The sequence below is a fragment of the Anabrus simplex genome, chromosome 2, assembly GCF_040414725.1.
Source record: "Anabrus simplex isolate iqAnaSimp1 chromosome 2, ASM4041472v1, whole genome shotgun sequence".
Lineage (NCBI taxonomy): Eukaryota > Metazoa > Arthropoda > Insecta > Orthoptera > Tettigoniidae > Anabrus > Anabrus simplex.
In genome coordinates, this window is record NC_090266.1 from 129,247,832 (window position 1) to 129,265,633 (window position 17,802).

At 38.8% G+C, this 17,802-nt stretch overlaps 1 protein-coding gene across 1 annotated transcript in view; it reads right to left on the reverse strand.

Moving 5' to 3' along the window:
• The window catches only part of LOC136863926 (cytoplasmic aconitate hydratase), a 781,251-nt gene that overhangs the window by 596,040 nt on the left and 167,409 nt on the right, over positions 1-17,802 (reverse strand). Inside the window, exon 5 of the mRNA XM_067140355.2 lies at positions 8,321-8,390. Coding sequence (XP_066996456.1) covers positions 8,321-8,390 — 70 coding nt within the window. The remainder of the gene's footprint in view (positions 1-8,320; positions 8,391-17,802) is intronic.

The window sequence follows — 17,802 nt, forward strand, 5'->3', positions numbered from 1 at the left end:
CCTGATCCGGTCAATTACTGCAAAACAGGTTGTAGGTTTTATTCTTCTTCAAGTAGAAAACGGAAGAAAGCAGAGAAGGACACAATTATTCCTGAATATAGTTGCCAAGTGTTAAACAGAAAAGGTATTCCCCAAAATATGTCAGACGACAAGAAAATATCTCATGGTGAGAGTGACTGCAGGATGTCAAATACTGGCATAGGATATTTCAAGTGGAAAGATAGCAAAGCTGTAACTCTTGCATCCAACTAACATGGTAGAGAATTTAACACTGTTTCCAGAAAAGAAACAGATGGCACAAGGAAAGAAGTGACCTGCCCAACAGTTGTTGCAGCTTGTAACTATCATATGGGAGGGGTTGATTTGGCAGACAGTTTTAGGACAGTGTATGGACTTGACCGAAGATGCAAGAAATGGTGGCACAGGCTCGTTTGGGGACTACTTGAAATAGCATTCATTGATGCAGATGTTTTTTTTGTTTTTGTGAAATGCATGATAAAATTCCAATTATTCAGTTTCGGAGGAATGTTGATCTTGGATTATTGACTTTCAATGACCCCAAGAAAATTCTAAGAGGAAGTTTAGTGCTGAGAAACAACCAAGAAACAACAAAAGAAGAGGGAAAATCTCCTCTGTAGCCAAAGATGTCAGGCTAGGAAACAAGGGCGTTCATTGGCATATTTTCACAGACGTACGGACTAGGTGTGCATTTTGCAGTTTCTGCCAGATACCATCTCGTCTCTACAGTAAATGTAGTCACTGCAATGTGCATTTGTGTTGAAATGAAAAAAAGAAATGTTTCAATGCCTATCATGATGTAGCTAATCAATAGGAATAACACTGTAAACTGATATTTTTAAATGTTCCTCTAATTTTGGAAATTAATTAATTCACTGATTCATTAATTTTTACTAATTGTACATTTTAATTGTCTATGGATTAATTTTCATACAACCTTAGTATTATTAATGTGAAAAATTAACTACAAAATGATAAATGTAGTTTATTTTTGTATCTTGGAAAAGGCTTTTCAGCATGAAATACATCTAAGTACTTATGTTGAACCAGCCTTCATAGGGACCGATGGTACTCTCAAGTACCATGTACAAAAAACATAGAATTAGCAAAAATAAAAAAAATACTTAACATTTAATTGTAATTAAGTAACCCCTTTTTAATAGATTTTCAATGGAAAATTGTGTAAGAGTAAGAGCAAAATACTCTTGGTCAGCTAAGGGTTAAGCGTACAGTTTCATCCATACAGTTCATTCCTAACAGCCTTCATCTCCTCATTCTGGGTACCTTCCTGCCATTGTTCCCACCTGTTTGTACCAGCAATCATTCCCGCTACTTTCATGTCTGTTACTTCTAACTTATGAATAAGATATAAGTCATCAGGAGTCCACCCAGCCTTCGCTCCCGTAAAGCAAAGTTGGTCTGAAAACAAACTGATGTAAAGATAGTTTCGACTGGGAGCTGACTTCCTTCTTACAGAATACTGTTGATCGCAACTGCGAGCTCACTGCATTAGCTTTACAGCACCTTGATTCAATCTCACTTACTAAATTACCATCCTGGGAGAACACACAACCAAATTACTTCAAATTATCGACCTGTTCTAGCTTCGTATCACCGATCTGATATTAAATTATGTCGAATTTCCTACCTATCGACATCAATTTAGTCTTCGAAAGACTAATTAACATCCCATACTCATAGCACCTATTTTCAAGTTCCAAGATATTAGATTGCAGGTTTTCGGCACAATCTGACATTAAGACCAAGTCATCAGCATAGGCTAGACTGCTTATTACATTACCACCTAACTGAACCACTCCCTGCCATTTTATACCTTTCAGCATGTAAACTACAAACAGTAAAGGTGAAAGATGACAGCCTTGTCTAATACCCATCAATTCTCACTGAAGCCCAAATGTCAACATAAATGCCTTTGATAGATTTTAATAATCTACCTTTAATTCCAAAGTCCCTCAGTATGGCGAATATCTTTCCCCTCGGTACCCTGTCATATGCTTTCTCCAGATCTATGAAACAAACACTACTGTCCATTCCTTTCATAGCATTTTTCAATTACCTGGTACGTACTGAAAATCTGATCCTGACAGCCTCTCTGTTGTCTGAAACCACACTGGCTTTCATCCAACTTCCTCTCAACGACTGATTGCACCCTCCCCTCCAAGATACCAGTGATTACTTTGCCTAGTATACTAATCAATGAGATACCTGAGATAGTTGTTGCAATCCTTCCTGCTCCCTTGCTTATAGATAGGTGCAATTACTAATTGTGTCCAATCTGAAGGTACCTTACCAACACTCCATGCTAATCTTACTACTTTATGAAGCCATTTCATTCCCGCCTTCCCACTATACTTCACCATTTCTGGTCTAATTTCATCTATTCCTGCTGCTTTATGACAATGGAGTCCACGAGGACGGTTTGAAAAGTTCTCGCAATCACCGCTAGATGTCAGTGCTAGAGCAACGAGGTTCCCGTGCAATAATCACACATCCTTTGTGAGTGAACACGTGCTGCGTCAGTGCTCTAGCTGCAGGAGTGTGGTAGTGATGACTCTTTGTTGTTGTTCCCGCGTAGTGATGACTCTTTGTTGTTGTTCCCGCGTAGTGATTTGTGACAATGGGAAAAACTGAGATTCGAGCAGTGATTAAATACTTAGTAGAGAAAGGTATGAAAGCACAGGAAATTCATGCTGACTTTCGGAACACACTGGGGGACTCTGCTCCTTCATTTTCAACTGTTGCCAAGTGGACCAGCGAGTTTAAATTTGGTCGGGAGAGATTGGATGATGATCCGCGTAGTGGACGGCCAAAAAGTGTCACCACCCCAGAATTTATTGCAAAAGTGCATAAAATGGTCATGGAGGATCGTCGACTGAAAGTGCGGGAGATTGCTGAAGCTGTAGGGATGTCTTCTGAACGGGTATATTATATTTTAACCAAAGAATTGGGTATGAAAAAATTATCCGCAAGAGGTGCCGCGACTCTTGACATTGGACAATAAACGCACCAGATTGGAAATGTCCGAACAAAGTCTGGCCTGTTTCCCGTGCAACGACAAGATTTTTTGTGCCGCTTTGTGACTACAGATGAAACTTGGGTCCACTAGTATACCCCAGAGACAAAACAGCAGTCAAAGCAGTGGAAACATGCTGATTCACCACCACCAAAGAAAGCAAAGGCAGTGCGTTCGGCTGGAAAGGACATGGCCTCATCTTTCTGGGATGCAAAACGCATTCTGCTGATAGATTATCTTCCTACTGGCCAAACAATTACGAGGCAATACTATGCAAAACTCCTAAACCAACTACAGGAAAAGATACGCAAAACAAGGCCTGGTTTGGCAAGGAGAAAGGTCATCTTTCATCAGGACAACGCTCCGCCGCACATGGCAAAACTTCATGAACTGGGGTACGAATTGTTGCCATATCCACCTTATTCACCTGATTTGGCACCATCAGACTTTCATTTATTCCCCAAGCTGGAAATTTTCCTCGGTGGACCGAGATTTTTCACAAGGGAAGAACTGACAGCCAAATTGGAGAGGTATTTTGCAGGCCTGGAGGAATCTCATTTTTGAGATGGGATCAAAGCATTGCAACATCACTGGACCAAATGCATTAGTCTACAGGGAGACTATGCTGAAAAATAAAAACAGTTCCACTGAGGCAAGATACTTAATTCTAGTACATTCCGAGAACTTTTCAAACCACCTACGTATTTACCATCCTTTTTACTTCCTCAAGTGTAATTTCACCGACATTTTCCCCCTCCCCATGAGCTTGGCTGTTCGCAACATCACTAGAAAGATTTCCTTTTACGTTGAGATGATGTCCAAAATATTCCCTCCACCTTTCCAGTGATTCCCTGGGATCTATTATGAGTACACCTGAATTACTCAAAACACTGTTCATTTCCTTTTTCCCTCCCTTCCTAAAATTCTTTACTACTGTCTAAAAAGGTTTCCCAGCTGCTTGACCTAGCCTGTCCAGGTTATTAGCAAAATCTTCCCATGACTTCTTTTTGAATTCAACAACTATTTGTTTTGCTCTGTTTATTTCATCTACGTACAAATCCCTGTCTGCCTCGATCCTTGCTGGGAGCCATTTCTGTTAAGCCTTCCTTTTACGTTTACAAGCTGCTCTCACTTCAACATTCCAACAAGATGCTCGCCTTTTCCCATCTTTACACACAGTTGTTCCTAGGCACTCCCTAGCTGTTTCTACCACAGCAACCCTGTATGCCACCCGTTCTCTTTCTATATCCTGAACCTGCTTTACTGTCTACTGTTCAAGACTTCTCACTAATCGTATCCATGTACTTCTGTCTAATTTCCTCATCCTGGAGATTTTCTACCCTTATTCGTCTGCAGACAGATTTCACTTTCTCTACCCTAGGCCTAGAGATACATAGTTCACTACAGATCAGACAGTGGTATCATCGAAAAATCTCCGGAAAACTCTTACATTCATACCAGACTAAACAGCTAACTCATACTAGCACAGAAGTTCAGCAATTGCTTCCAAAAACAAAAAAATAAAAAAATCAATCACTACTGATCTGAATTTAGGGCAGTCGCCCAGGTGGCAGATTCCCTATCTGTTGTTTTCCTAGCCTTTTCTTAAATGATCGCAAACACATTGGAAAATTATTGAACATTTCCCTTGGTAAGTTATTCCAATCCCTAACCCCCCTTCCTATAAACAAATATTTGCCCCAATTTATCCTCTTGAATTCCAACTTTATCTTCATATTCTTATCTTTCCTATTTTTAAAGACACCACTCAAACTTATTCGTCTACTGACGTCCTCCCACGCCATCTCTCCACTGACAGCTTGGAACATACCACTTAATCGAGTAGTTCGTCTCCTTTCTCCCAAGTCTTCACAGCACAAACTTTGCAACATTTTTGTAACGCTACTCTTTTGTCGGAAATCACCCAGAATAAATCGAGCTGCTTTTCTTTGGATTTTTTCCAGTTCTTGAATCAAGTAATCCTGGTGAGGGTCCCATACACTGGAACCATACTCTAGCTGGGGTCTTACCAGAGACTTATATGCCCTCTCCTTTACATCCTTACTACAACCCCTAAATACCTTCATAACCATGTGCAGAGATCTGTGCCCTTCATTAACAAACATATCTATGTGATTACCCCAATGAAGGTCTTTTCTTATATTAACACCTAGGTACTTACAATGATCCCCAAAAGGAACTTTCACACCATCAACACAGTAATTAAAACTGAGAGGACTTTTCCTATATGTGAAAATCACAACCTGACTTTTAACCCCGTTTATCATCATACCATTGTCCACCGTCCATCTCACAGCACTATCGAGGTCACCATGCAGCCGCTCACAATCTTGTAACTTATTTATTACTCTGTACAGAATAACATCATCTGCAAACAGCCTTATCTCTGATTCCACTTCTTTACACATATCACTGATATATAAAAGACCGAGCTCGATAGCTGCAGTCGCTTCAAGTGTGGCCAGTATCCAGTAATCGGGAGATAGTGGGTTCGAGCCCCACTGTCGGCAGCCCTGAAGATGGTTTTCTGTGGTTTCCCATTTTCACACAAGGCAAAAGCCAGGGCTGTACCTTAATTAAGGCCACGGCCGCTTCCTTCCAATTCCTAGGCCATTCCTATCCCATCGTCGCCATAAGACATATCTGTGTCAGTGCGACGTAAAGCAAAAACAGCACACACACACACACAAAAAAAAAAAGAGGATATATATATATATATATATATATATATATATATATAGGAAAACAAACGTCCAATAATACTGCCTTGAGGAATTCCCCTCTTAATTATTACAGGGTCAGATAAAGCTTTGCCTACTCTAATTCTCTGAGTTCTATTTTCTAGAAATACAGCCACCCATTCAGTCACTCTTTTGTCAAGTCCAATTGCACTCACTTTTACCAGTAGTCTTCGATGATCTACCCCATCAAATGCCTTAGATAGGTCAATCGCAATACAGTCCATTTGGCCTCCTGAATCTAGGATATCTACTATATCTTGCTGAAATCCTACAACCTGAGCTTCTGTCAAACAAGTTATTAATTTCGCAAACATGTCTAATATAATCAGAAAGAATGCTTTCCCAAAGCTTACATGCAATGCATGTCAAAATGACTGGCCTGTAATTTTCAGCTTTATGTCTATCACCCTTTCTTTTATACACAGGGGCTACTATAGCAACTCTCCATTCATTTAGTATAGCTCTTCAACCAAACAATAATCAAATAAGTATTTCAGATATGGTACTATATCCCAACCCATTGCCTTTAGTATATCCCCAGGAATCTTATCAATTCCAGCTGCTTTTCTAGTTTAAAACTTTTGTATCTTACTGTAAATGTAATTATCATAGATAAATTTTAATACTTCTTTACTCCCCTATCTGGACATTATCCTTGTAACCAACAATCTTTACATACGGCTGACTGAATACTTCTGAATTTTGAACATCCTCGCATAATATTATCGATAGGTCCCCACTGAATTCCATTTTGTTCGCCAAGCTGTTTCGAAGGAGTACCTCGCCTGTCAAATGGGAGAGGGACTCCGTTACTCCCATAGGTCCGAGGCTTGCTTAAACCGTTCTGAGCTTGGTAAATTCATGAAGCAGGATGCTACCCTACTTACACTCCTCTAACGGGTTAGGGACCACCGGTGGATTGTATAGTCCTATTCGCCTGAGCACAAGGAGGGCCATGACCCAGAATACGTCCGAGATGCCCACTCCCATTCCATAGCAACTGGTATCCCGACTCTCAGGACCACTTACTAGGCCACTCGGCCATTGTCCATGGTTCACGAACTAGGACGTAACTACAGCAACCCACACCATGAACCATATATAAGAAGAAGAAAATGAAAACCCAACATCATAGCAGTGTTACTAATGTAAATGAAATGCAGTATGCTGATGCTGCATCACCAGCTCTTACAACAAAGGAACTGTAACAGTCTGTCTACAGTTTCAAGGATGCATGTGATACCTTTGGCCTCACCATCAACGCCAAAAAAACCCAAGATACTCGCTCAGCCTACACCAGGGACTAACACCCCTGATTTAACATTACCATCTCAAGCATTAAAATGGAACAAATAGACCACTTCACATACCTGGGAAGTATCATGTTGAAGACCTGTACTTCAGAAAAAAGATGTGGAAAACAGTCTTTGTGTTTCCCATGTGGTCTAAGGCCAATTATCCCACAGTCTTCAGGAATAAATACCTTACAATTTGCACAAAACTAATGGTGTACCAAGCTGTAGCTATCTCAACCCTTCCCTCCATCTGTGAAACATGGACCTTATACCACCGTGGCATTGAAAGGCTGAAGCGAAAACTACACTCCATCATGAACATCATGTGGGAGAACAATGTCTCCAATGTTGGTGTTCTTGAGCAAGCATGTGTGTAAGCATTGGCTGATGACCACCAACTTACATGGGTGCTGTATGAATAATACAAGACCAACTGCGTCAGATCCTCTATGGTGAAATTTACTCTGGTTTCAGACCACAGGATGTTCCCTTGAGACACTTCAAAGAACAACTGGAACAAACCTCAAGGATAAAAACCTACAAACTTGGGAAGCACTCGTCAAGGACTGTATACTCTGGCGGCAAACTATCTGCGCCTCAATTCAACACTTTGAACAGGAACGCAAACTTTGCCAAACCCAACCAAGATCTCTCCCGTCCCTAAGCTGCACGGTGTGTGGATGTTTGTTCTACTCAAGGATTGGCCTGTACAGCCACCAGAAGTTTAAACACAAACTGCTGTTAATCTGAAGTGAGCTTTTAGCCAGGAAAATTGTAAGCTCGGAAACTAGCAATTGCCAGCCGACGACTGTACTGCTAGTGGTAATTATGATTCATTATTAACAACTTTCTCAAGAAGTTTAATATGTTTATTTAAATTCACACAACATAAGTTGCACCCTACAGGAAATTCCCAATTAATACACTAAGGTCCACAGCATGCTGTAAAAATTGGCATTTGGTGTCCTATAACTGCAAGAATAATAATAAAAGAGCCTATATTTCTTTCAAATACTGAAGTTCAGAGAAGCACCACACACAATTACTTGCATGAAAGGAGCCAAAGAGAGATGTTACCTTGGGTCTAGTACAGGCTGCATTTAGCAGTGTACTTGAGCCAAATTAAACTCCTAGACAGAAGTGTTTTTCATTCATTGAAATTATTATCGACCTTACGATTACTTTAATCAGCATGAAGTAATTAGCCTTACCTTCAAAAACATAAATCTTTCTTTGTTGCGTTCAAATTCCAAATCTTGATTCTTCTGAAGGGCATCATTCCTGATGGAGAAAGAAATATTTCAGAGAAAATTATTATGCAATGAAATTCTTCATATATAACTTATGCTAATAATTCAACTTGTCGTATGGTCCACAACTGTCTTGAATGGGTAGTTGAATGAACGAATGAATGAAATGAATTTAGTTATTTTACTACAGGCAGATCCTGGATGTTGGACCTAATACCCACCTGGACATATATCTCGTAGTGTATTCATGAAATATAACTATAACATGGGACTATGACAGACTAAAGTCTTCCTTTCCCTGATGCTTTTCCTACACTGTAGTGGGGTTGCGAGAACGATCTACATTACATATAATTTTAAATTTGTACAGTTTTAAGCTTCAAGGCCAGATGTCAGATGACTACAAAGGCAAACCATAAACAAATTATTAAGAGTAACATTATAGGAACATTTTGGTGGTGATCACCAAGTAAGAATAGCAAAGCTATATGGAGAAGGTATAAATAACAATATGAAATAAAATTAATTATGGAAGTAACTAATTAATTAATTAATAAGAAACCATGGGACATGTTATTTACGACACTGAAGAATTTAGGACGTCAATTGAACCACGAGGTACACTGGATGTCAGAGCTCAAAACATATGTGGTGTACACAGTAAAGGACACTCTCACTTGCTCACTTGCTACGCGTCGTTCATGCGCTCACTTGTTGTTAGATTCAATACACAGAGAGGTCTTATAGACCTGGACAGCTATTGCTCGCCACCACGAGGAGAACAGTCTCATTTCTCAATTGTTTAACAGACCATCTAGATTCATAGCAGACGTCAATAGTGTTCATGAAGAAGGTACGTATTATTACATGTCAATTGTGAAACCACAAGTGGGAATCCGTACTAATATTTTCGTGTTTCAATGAACATCAAGAGGTACCAGTTCGTAACTGGACGAGGCAATGAAGACCAGCATCAGGAAATTTATTTGCCACGAAGACATCACCCATCTCATCATGAAGCACTAAAAAGGAGGACCGATGCCGACAACGTCCTAATGCCATGAATCCAGCCTAGAAGGAAACCAGGGTCATCAAGACATCCAAGTTAAGTCGACAATTCATATACACTGGCTATTATCTGTTCTATGTAGCTGTAATAAGTAGTTAACTTTCTTCTTGAAGGGATTATTGGTTGAACAGTACTTTGAGTAGATTTGTAGTAACTTTACCATGTCATTTTCTTGCATTATACAACGTTGAATCTGTATTTTCTCCAATTATACGATTTTTAATGTACGTTATGACTGAATGTCAACATCATCAACTGTGCGGGTTTAAGTAAGTCATGTCATCGGACGAGTATCTGGTTTAAATATCAGCCATCGGCTAAACTTTAGTGAATATTACTTTTCCATTCAATTATTACAATACTGTGGAATGTGTACATGTAATGTTTTCATTCTTCGGAGTTTATTTCTCCTATGTGTATGTTTGGTATTCAGCCCGAAGGCTAGTTTGATCCTCTGCAGCTCCGGTAACAGCTGTCATAAATAGCCTAGGCATCACTGAAGAGGCGTACTAGGGAAATGAGGAGCGAGGTAGTTTCCCGTTGCTTTCCTCACCAAGCCGCCCGTTGCTATTACATATCAGTCTGCCAAGCCCACTGAAATGCATGCACCAACCGACCCTATGAGCGATATTTTCACACCATTTATAACAGGGACTGGCTGCATAAGCAATGGTATTACTAGCATCACTCATACCTCAGGCACTTTCATATTGTCAAAGCCAAGGATGAGACTGAGACAGGTCAATGAAAGTAACAAATTTGATATAGCCCATACCAGAAGACATAGTGCACTGTAAACACTACATCTCGCCAGCAAAGGCACATTTCTCTCCCCCCCCAAAAGTGTTTGCTACATTTTCATAAGGAAGTAGGCTCATCTGACGTACGAATGCTACGCTGGTGATACGGATAGATTTCTTTTGAATCCGATTTCACACTATTAAGGGAGGATATTGTTTGAGATTATTACATTCATGTGTGGTTCAAGTCATTTATGTAATTTTATCCGTTATATTTTGGATGAATGTTGCAAATTATTTTGATATTTTCCCTCTCATGTTGTGCCATGTGGAGAGATCTCGTATTGGATTATGATAATTTTATGTGGTATTTGGGGACAAATCTTCGCGTCACTATGATCAGAAGCACATGTAATCTTATTTTCTGCAATGTTGTGTATAATGATGAATGAATATTTAGACATAATTTATCATCATTTGATATATCTGTGAGTAGTAGTTTTTCGTGAGAGAACCATAGACGGCAGCATCTTCAGAAAGTATTATCGAACCACGAGGTAAACAACATGTCTTCTTATAAAATAAAATTGGGCGTATGAGATTATTAGAGCCTCTTGTCATACTGGATGAGCGTCATCACGATATTAAATCGTAGCTGTATGATACTACCCAATTCCTTAATATTCGGCAGATCTTCGTAACGACTTGTGTTCGATGTAGGTACTGACGATCTTATCAGTCACCATTACCCAGACTATTTCTACCGGATTGTTTACTGTTGTTTCAGGCCATCATTTATAGGAGTATTTCATCTCCATATAAATGGATGAATAACATGTGGACACGTGTTGTAATATTTGTAAAATAGTATTTTTAGTCATAGTTGGTTGCATTTCTTTCCTTGGTAGATGATGGTAACACGAGATTTATTACGTGCATATCCTTTTATTATTTCCACAGGTTGAGTGATTTTTATTTTTATTGTAATTTCTTGATGTGTATGTTACCATCATTGTCGTAAGTTTCGGCATTGTGTTAAGGTCATTACACGTGGTTAAAGATTTAATTTTAATTTTTTTACCTGCTTACTTTTGTCACGTAAAATCACATGTATTCTGAGGTTACGCTGAACAGATAATCACTGAAATGTAGAGTTAAATTGGAGGGACATTTAAGTGAGCAAAATTAAGTGATATTTAAAGTTCAATTTTTGTATTTTCATAGTTTGACCAGTCATGTAACTTAAAACATTTAAAATCTTGTTCCAGATTTTGCGGCATGATTTGATATGCGTACGCGCATCATTCTCTTAACAAATAAAAAATCAACATTCACAAAATCCGAAAATGATGATTCAATATAAAATTTTGTCTGAATTAGTAGGAACTTATTAACATGTACCATTCCATTTGTTTGATTTTGGATGAACGTCAAGATTGAACGCAAAATTAAAAATTTTAGTGATCAACTTACATAATCATAGTTCTCAGGATGACGAAAATTTTCTAATAAATCATCTACCATTAATTTAAATTCTGATGGTTCGTTATTTGCCGATATCTACCCATTTCCTTTGATCCACACCATTTTTTTTTTTTAACATGTCTATCCCTTAGAAATCACCCTTGAGGGTGTCTTGTGTTTCTGACGTAGTTAGTCGTGGCATAAACGGGCAGAATATATATATCTCGATGTTTGGGAAATACCGAAAATAAATTTTCTACGTGTGGACTACATAGAATAAAAAATATTCTGAGTTATTATATTACAAAAAATTAATACTTGATATTATAGTTTTTTTATTTTCGGGAAAGAACATTTTTTTCACTTTTTGCTTCAGTATCTATTTGAAAAAAAGACATTAGCAATAGAACAGAATGTACTGTACATAATTAACAACCTATGGTGCTACAGTCTTGATGGGCCTTGGCCTACCAAATGACCGCTGTTCAGTGCGAAGACCTGCCGTACGCGTGGTCAGTGCGACGAATCCTCTTGGTCGTTATTCTAAGATTTCTAGACCAGGGTTGCCTTTTCACAGTCAGATAGCCCCTCAATTGTAATCATTTAGGCTGAGTGGATTTCAAACCAACCCTCAGGTCCAGGTGAAAATCCCTGACCTGGCCGGAAATCAATCCCATTGCCTCCCGGTGAGAGGCAGGTATGCTACACCTGGCCCGCGAGGACCAGCATATACGTAAGGATAGAGAATGTATTTTTGAATACAATTCTGTAAAATAATTACTCTGAACAGGAAAAAGAAAAAGAATACAAATTCAAATATACGTCACTTGTAAAAGTAAGGAAAATGACAAGATAATTTTACTCACTGAAAATTGTTGAGCTGAAGACTTATCACCAGATATTATGTTGTTGTCCAAAGTTTAAGACCACTGTTGAAACACTTAGGAATATGGTTATATATTTGCATTACAGATAATTAACTCCAACACTAATAGGAACTATACAGACAAACATATTTAAGCCTAACGCAGGTTTTAATTATAGTGTGTCTCCAACATAGAGGTCGGGAATTGGGTGAAAGTTCATCACAGGTAAGGAGTTGGTCAGCGTAGCGAATGGTCTCTGTGAATATAAGGTTTAGCAGAGAGAAAGTGAAAAATAAATTGAAGTATGATATGGGTGGAGAATCAGATGGAGGGGCATGTTTAGGTCCAGGAAGTTCCATGAAGGAGACAGAAGGTTGAGGTACGTTGTCATGGAAGAAATTTCCATAAAATGTTCTCCAGAGACATCTTTGTTACACTAGTTTCATCCATCATCACATTCACAGTAGCATTTGTGCCGTTTGAAACAAACGTCTCGTGATCCAGGGGGCGTATCCGGTATAATTTCGGCATGACACTCTGAACTAAATTCACTATCGCTATCCGAAATCATATCATTCGCATTAACTTTGCGCTGTTCCAAGTACTCCATTAATGTATCATCATCAATACTGGCTAAAAATATCATGTAAAACACTTGCCATTTTGCTTTAACAAATCCACTCTGTGCAAGAAACAATCCTGTACTAACCATGACCATTTAGTAGAATTTGTAAACACAGGAAATGACTCTTGTGAAAGCTAGGACACCCTCTGAAAACTGCCAAAACAAGATCAGGCACATAACAGGTAGCCCCTTCACTATAGGTTGTCACAAAAGTACGCATGTCACTATAGGTTGCCAAAAAATTACGTATATCATAGAATTTTCTGCCGGCCGATGTAATTGGCTCTGGCAACTCCCATATTTAAAGGCCGACCTGATCGACTTTGGCAATTTAAAGGGCTGGTCCTCGCACTACCGCCTGGCTCCAAGAGGGTTAAACAGCCTAGCTTCTGCACTCCACAGTAATTTTAACTGACTAGAAGAGCTGGATATTGGAGCATTTCACAAAATGTTGGATACTTCAGAAACTACACAAGTTAATAACACTTAATTTTAGGGGTGATTTAGCAGTGGTGTCTTGAATTTCCCTGGATATTAACAGAGGGATATACTGCTTTAGTCCAAATCAAACCTTTCCACGAGTTCAAAATAGTTTATGATTTGGAAATTCTAAGTTCCCATGGAGGGAATTAGATTATTTTCCACCAATAGAGCATATAAAAAATCAGATCAAAAATTAGATGGATGGCTTTTCCGGCGTTGCTCTATTGTAGACAGGCTGAAATTCTGTGCTCATTATTTGCAAATGCTGTGGGTTTTTTTTTTTTTTTTTTTTTAAGTTGCTTTACGTTGCACCGACACAAATAGGTCTTATGGCGATGATGGGATAGGAAAGGTCTAGGAGTGGGAAGGAAGCGGCCATGGCCTTAATTAAGGTACAGCCCCAGCATTTGCCTGGTGTGAAAATGGGAAACCACGGAAAACCATTTTCAGGGCTGCTGACAGTGGGGTTCGAACCCACTATCTCCCGGATGCAAGCTCACAGCTGCGAGCCCCTAACCGCACGCCAACTCGCCCGGTGCTTTGAATTTTTAATAATTTTGGAGGCCCTATATGGTTGTCAGCTACTATCAACAAAATACAAGAATCACATGAGTTGACACCAGTCCTGCTTCATAACTTGTAGAAAGACTGAGGACTTCAGATTTCCATCCCTACTGAAATAGCTTTTCAGAGAGGCTTTTGTACTTTACCCACCAACAAAATGAGACCAAGCACCACATACATTTGACCGCCTGTCATGGGCTTCCAGGCCGTAACCACGTGACCTTGGCTTCTAGGCACTCGCCTGTAAGTATTTCTCAGCATTTCTGTCAGTCTCCTCTACTATGATATTTAGAACCTCCTCATCACAGAAGAGTAAAATTGCATCCAAAATACTAGCTAAATCCTTCTGTGGCTACAAATATCCAGAAAAGTAATTCTCCGCTCGTCACACGCAGTTTGCAACTCGTGCCAAGCCCAATGAATGTCACTACAAGCAGATATTACACTTACATATTCCAAGTCTTCAAGAGGCAAAAATTCTTCTTGGGCATAATCTACATCATTTCTTGTGCTACTGGAATAATTATTGAAACTGCTTACTCTACTTTCTTCCTTGCTAAGAAAGTACATACTATCGATTTCACAACCCCGAAGACCATGCAAAGGTTCTGGTATTTTTCAAGGTACTGGTCCACCAGTATTTCGCTGACAACATACAACTTCCTCTTTTTGACTAAGTAGTTTATGCTTTTAACACAGATAGTAGTCATGATCAAGGAACCTACGAGTCAACAATTTATATTTTGTTTCAACAGGGGGCATAAAGCAAATTATATCTCACTTTAATGAAAGCAAATTATATCTCACTTTAATGACGCTTAAAGGGAGAAACGTATGAAATATTTGTTGTGAATTTTAGATGGAAGGTTTCTAGAACTCACTGGCATGTGTGCAATTTTCATCAATGCTCAGTAAATGCAGTTTTTGTATACACACTACTATGCAGGCCATACACATATACAGGGTGCACCAAAACTCGACAGCAAAACTTTACGAATGGATTTCTCACACATAAAGCTGAAAATTACAGGCCAGTAAGTTTGACATGCATTGTATGTAAGCTTTGGGAAGGCATTCTTTCTGATTATATTAGACATGTTTGTGAAATTAATAACTGGTTCGATAGAAGGCAATTCGGTTTTAGGAAAGGTTATTCCACTGAAGCTCAACTTGTAGGATTCCAGCAAGATATAGCAGATATCTTGGATTCTGGAGGTCAAATGGACTGTATCGCGATTGACCTGTCTAAAGCATTTGATAGGGTGGATCATGGACGACTACTGGCAAAAATGAGTGCAATTGGACTAGACAAAAGAGTGACTGAATGGGTTGCTATATTTCTAGAAAATAGATCTCAGAAAATTAGAGTAGGTGAAGCTTTATCTGACCCTGTAATAATTAAGTGGGGAATTCCTCAAGGCAGTATTATCGGACCTTTATGTTTTCTTATATATATATAAATGATACGAGTAAAGGAGTGGAATCGGAGGTAAGGCTTTTTGCGGATGATGTTATTCTCTATAGAGTGATAAATAAGTTACAAGATTGTGAGCAACTGCAACGTGACCTCGAAAATGTTGTGAGATGGACAGCAGGCAATGGTATGTTGATAAACGGGGTTAAAAGTCAGGTTGTGAGTTTCACAAATAGGAAAAGTCCTTTCAGTTGATGGGGTGAAAGTTCCCTTTGGGGATCATTGTAAGTATCTAGATGTTAATATAAGGAAAGATCTTCATTGGGGTAATCACATAAATATGATTGTAAATAAAGGGTACAGATCTCTGCACATGGTTATGAGGGTGTTTAGGGGTTGTAGTAAGGATGTAAAGGAGAGGGCATAGAAGTCTCTGGTAAGACCCCAACTAGAGTATGGTTCCAGTGTATGGGACCCTCACCAGGATTACCTGATTCAAGAACTGGAAAAAATACAAAGAAAAGCAGCTTGATTTGTTCTGGGTGATTTCCGACAAAAGAGTAGCGTTACAAAAATGTTGCAAAGTTTGGATTGGGAAGAATTGAGAGAAAGAAGAAGAGCTGCTCGACTAAGTGGTATGTTCAACAATGATAAAGGTGTTTTAATTTATTCCACCTATTCAATACTTATATTATCACGTATAGTTGTTACATAATTAAATTCTTAGTTAATTATGTAACAACTATACGTGATAATATAAGTATTGAATAGGTGGAATAAATTAAAACACCTTTATCATTGTTGAACTGTTAAATTTTCAATACGGACCTAAAATGAGGTTTATAACATGTAATAAGTGGTATGTTCCGAGCTGTCAGCGGAGAGATGGCGTGGAATGACATTAGTAGACGAATAAGTTTGAATGGCGTTTATAAAAGTAGGAAAGATCACAATATGAAGATAAAGTTGGAATTCAAGAGGACAAACTGGGGCAAATATTCATTTATAGGAAGGGGAGTTAGGGATTGGAATAACTTATAGTCCTCTCCGTGTAAGGACGTACACTAAGGGTGCAACCTTACCCTTTCTCCCCTGTAATATTAAGGTATTGATTTATAGTGACTTTTCTTGCTGTTGGGTCTTTTTCAGTGTCGGTAACCATACAGTTTAGGGACCCTACTTGCCGATACGACGTCTTACTGTTACCGTTAATCTGGCACGTTGGCAACGTTCAGTCACTGTTCTAGCGTGAATTGTGTGTTGCCACCGCATTGCCTCTAAAGTCACTAGCGATACATTTGCGAGAATATTTAAAGCATATTTTCTTTTTCTGTGGGATTGTAAATCTATTTGGCTAATACCAGGTAAGTAGAATTGTGGCATGTTCGGATAATGCATTTAATAACATAGTTTGTGTGAAATGATGAGCACATCATTTTATTAATTACGTTCCTATTTCGTCACATACTTATACGAACAGAATTCGATTGGGATGTCTAAGAAGGAAGAAAAATCTGCAAAAACTCCTCCGAAAAGGAAACCAAGGTTACGTCCTTTACAAGCTTCAGGTCAAGAAATGCTTGTACACTGCTACGAGCAATTGAAACAGGAAGACGACGAAGAAGGTATCAGTCGTAGTGATACGAAGCTAATGGCAAGAGTTTCATTATTAACTGGGGTAAGTGTTCGTTTTTATCTTGTTTCTATGATAAGTTTCTGGCATAATGACAATCAGTTGAAAAGGAGCAGTATTTCATTCTGAACCTAACCTAACCTAACCTGATCATGTAGGCCTAGGCCTATACCGGTACCATGTCTTGTGTCGACTTCGATACGGTTCGTAGACTTAACCTTTGTGTATTCATGTTGACTTACGGTATATGTGTATGTAATATATTTCTGTGTGTGTATTCTTACAGTGTAGTTTCGGTTTAGTCCGAAAAGTAATAGGAAATTTCAAGAAGGGAGTTGAATTTTCTACACCAGGTAAACGCCGAAAGCGTGAACATCCAGTGACCGGCATAGACAGTTTTTCTAAGGAAGCGATAGCAAGGTTTATTTATGATAAATTACATAAAGGTAAGGTGACTTCATAAGGAATCTATTGCAACATAATTTATAGAAATTGGCACGCAGGTGAGATAAGCTCCCAGAAATGTTTTGTGCATGTATTGTCATACAGCTCTTTTGAGTCCCTTGTAACTCTCTTTTTTCTTCC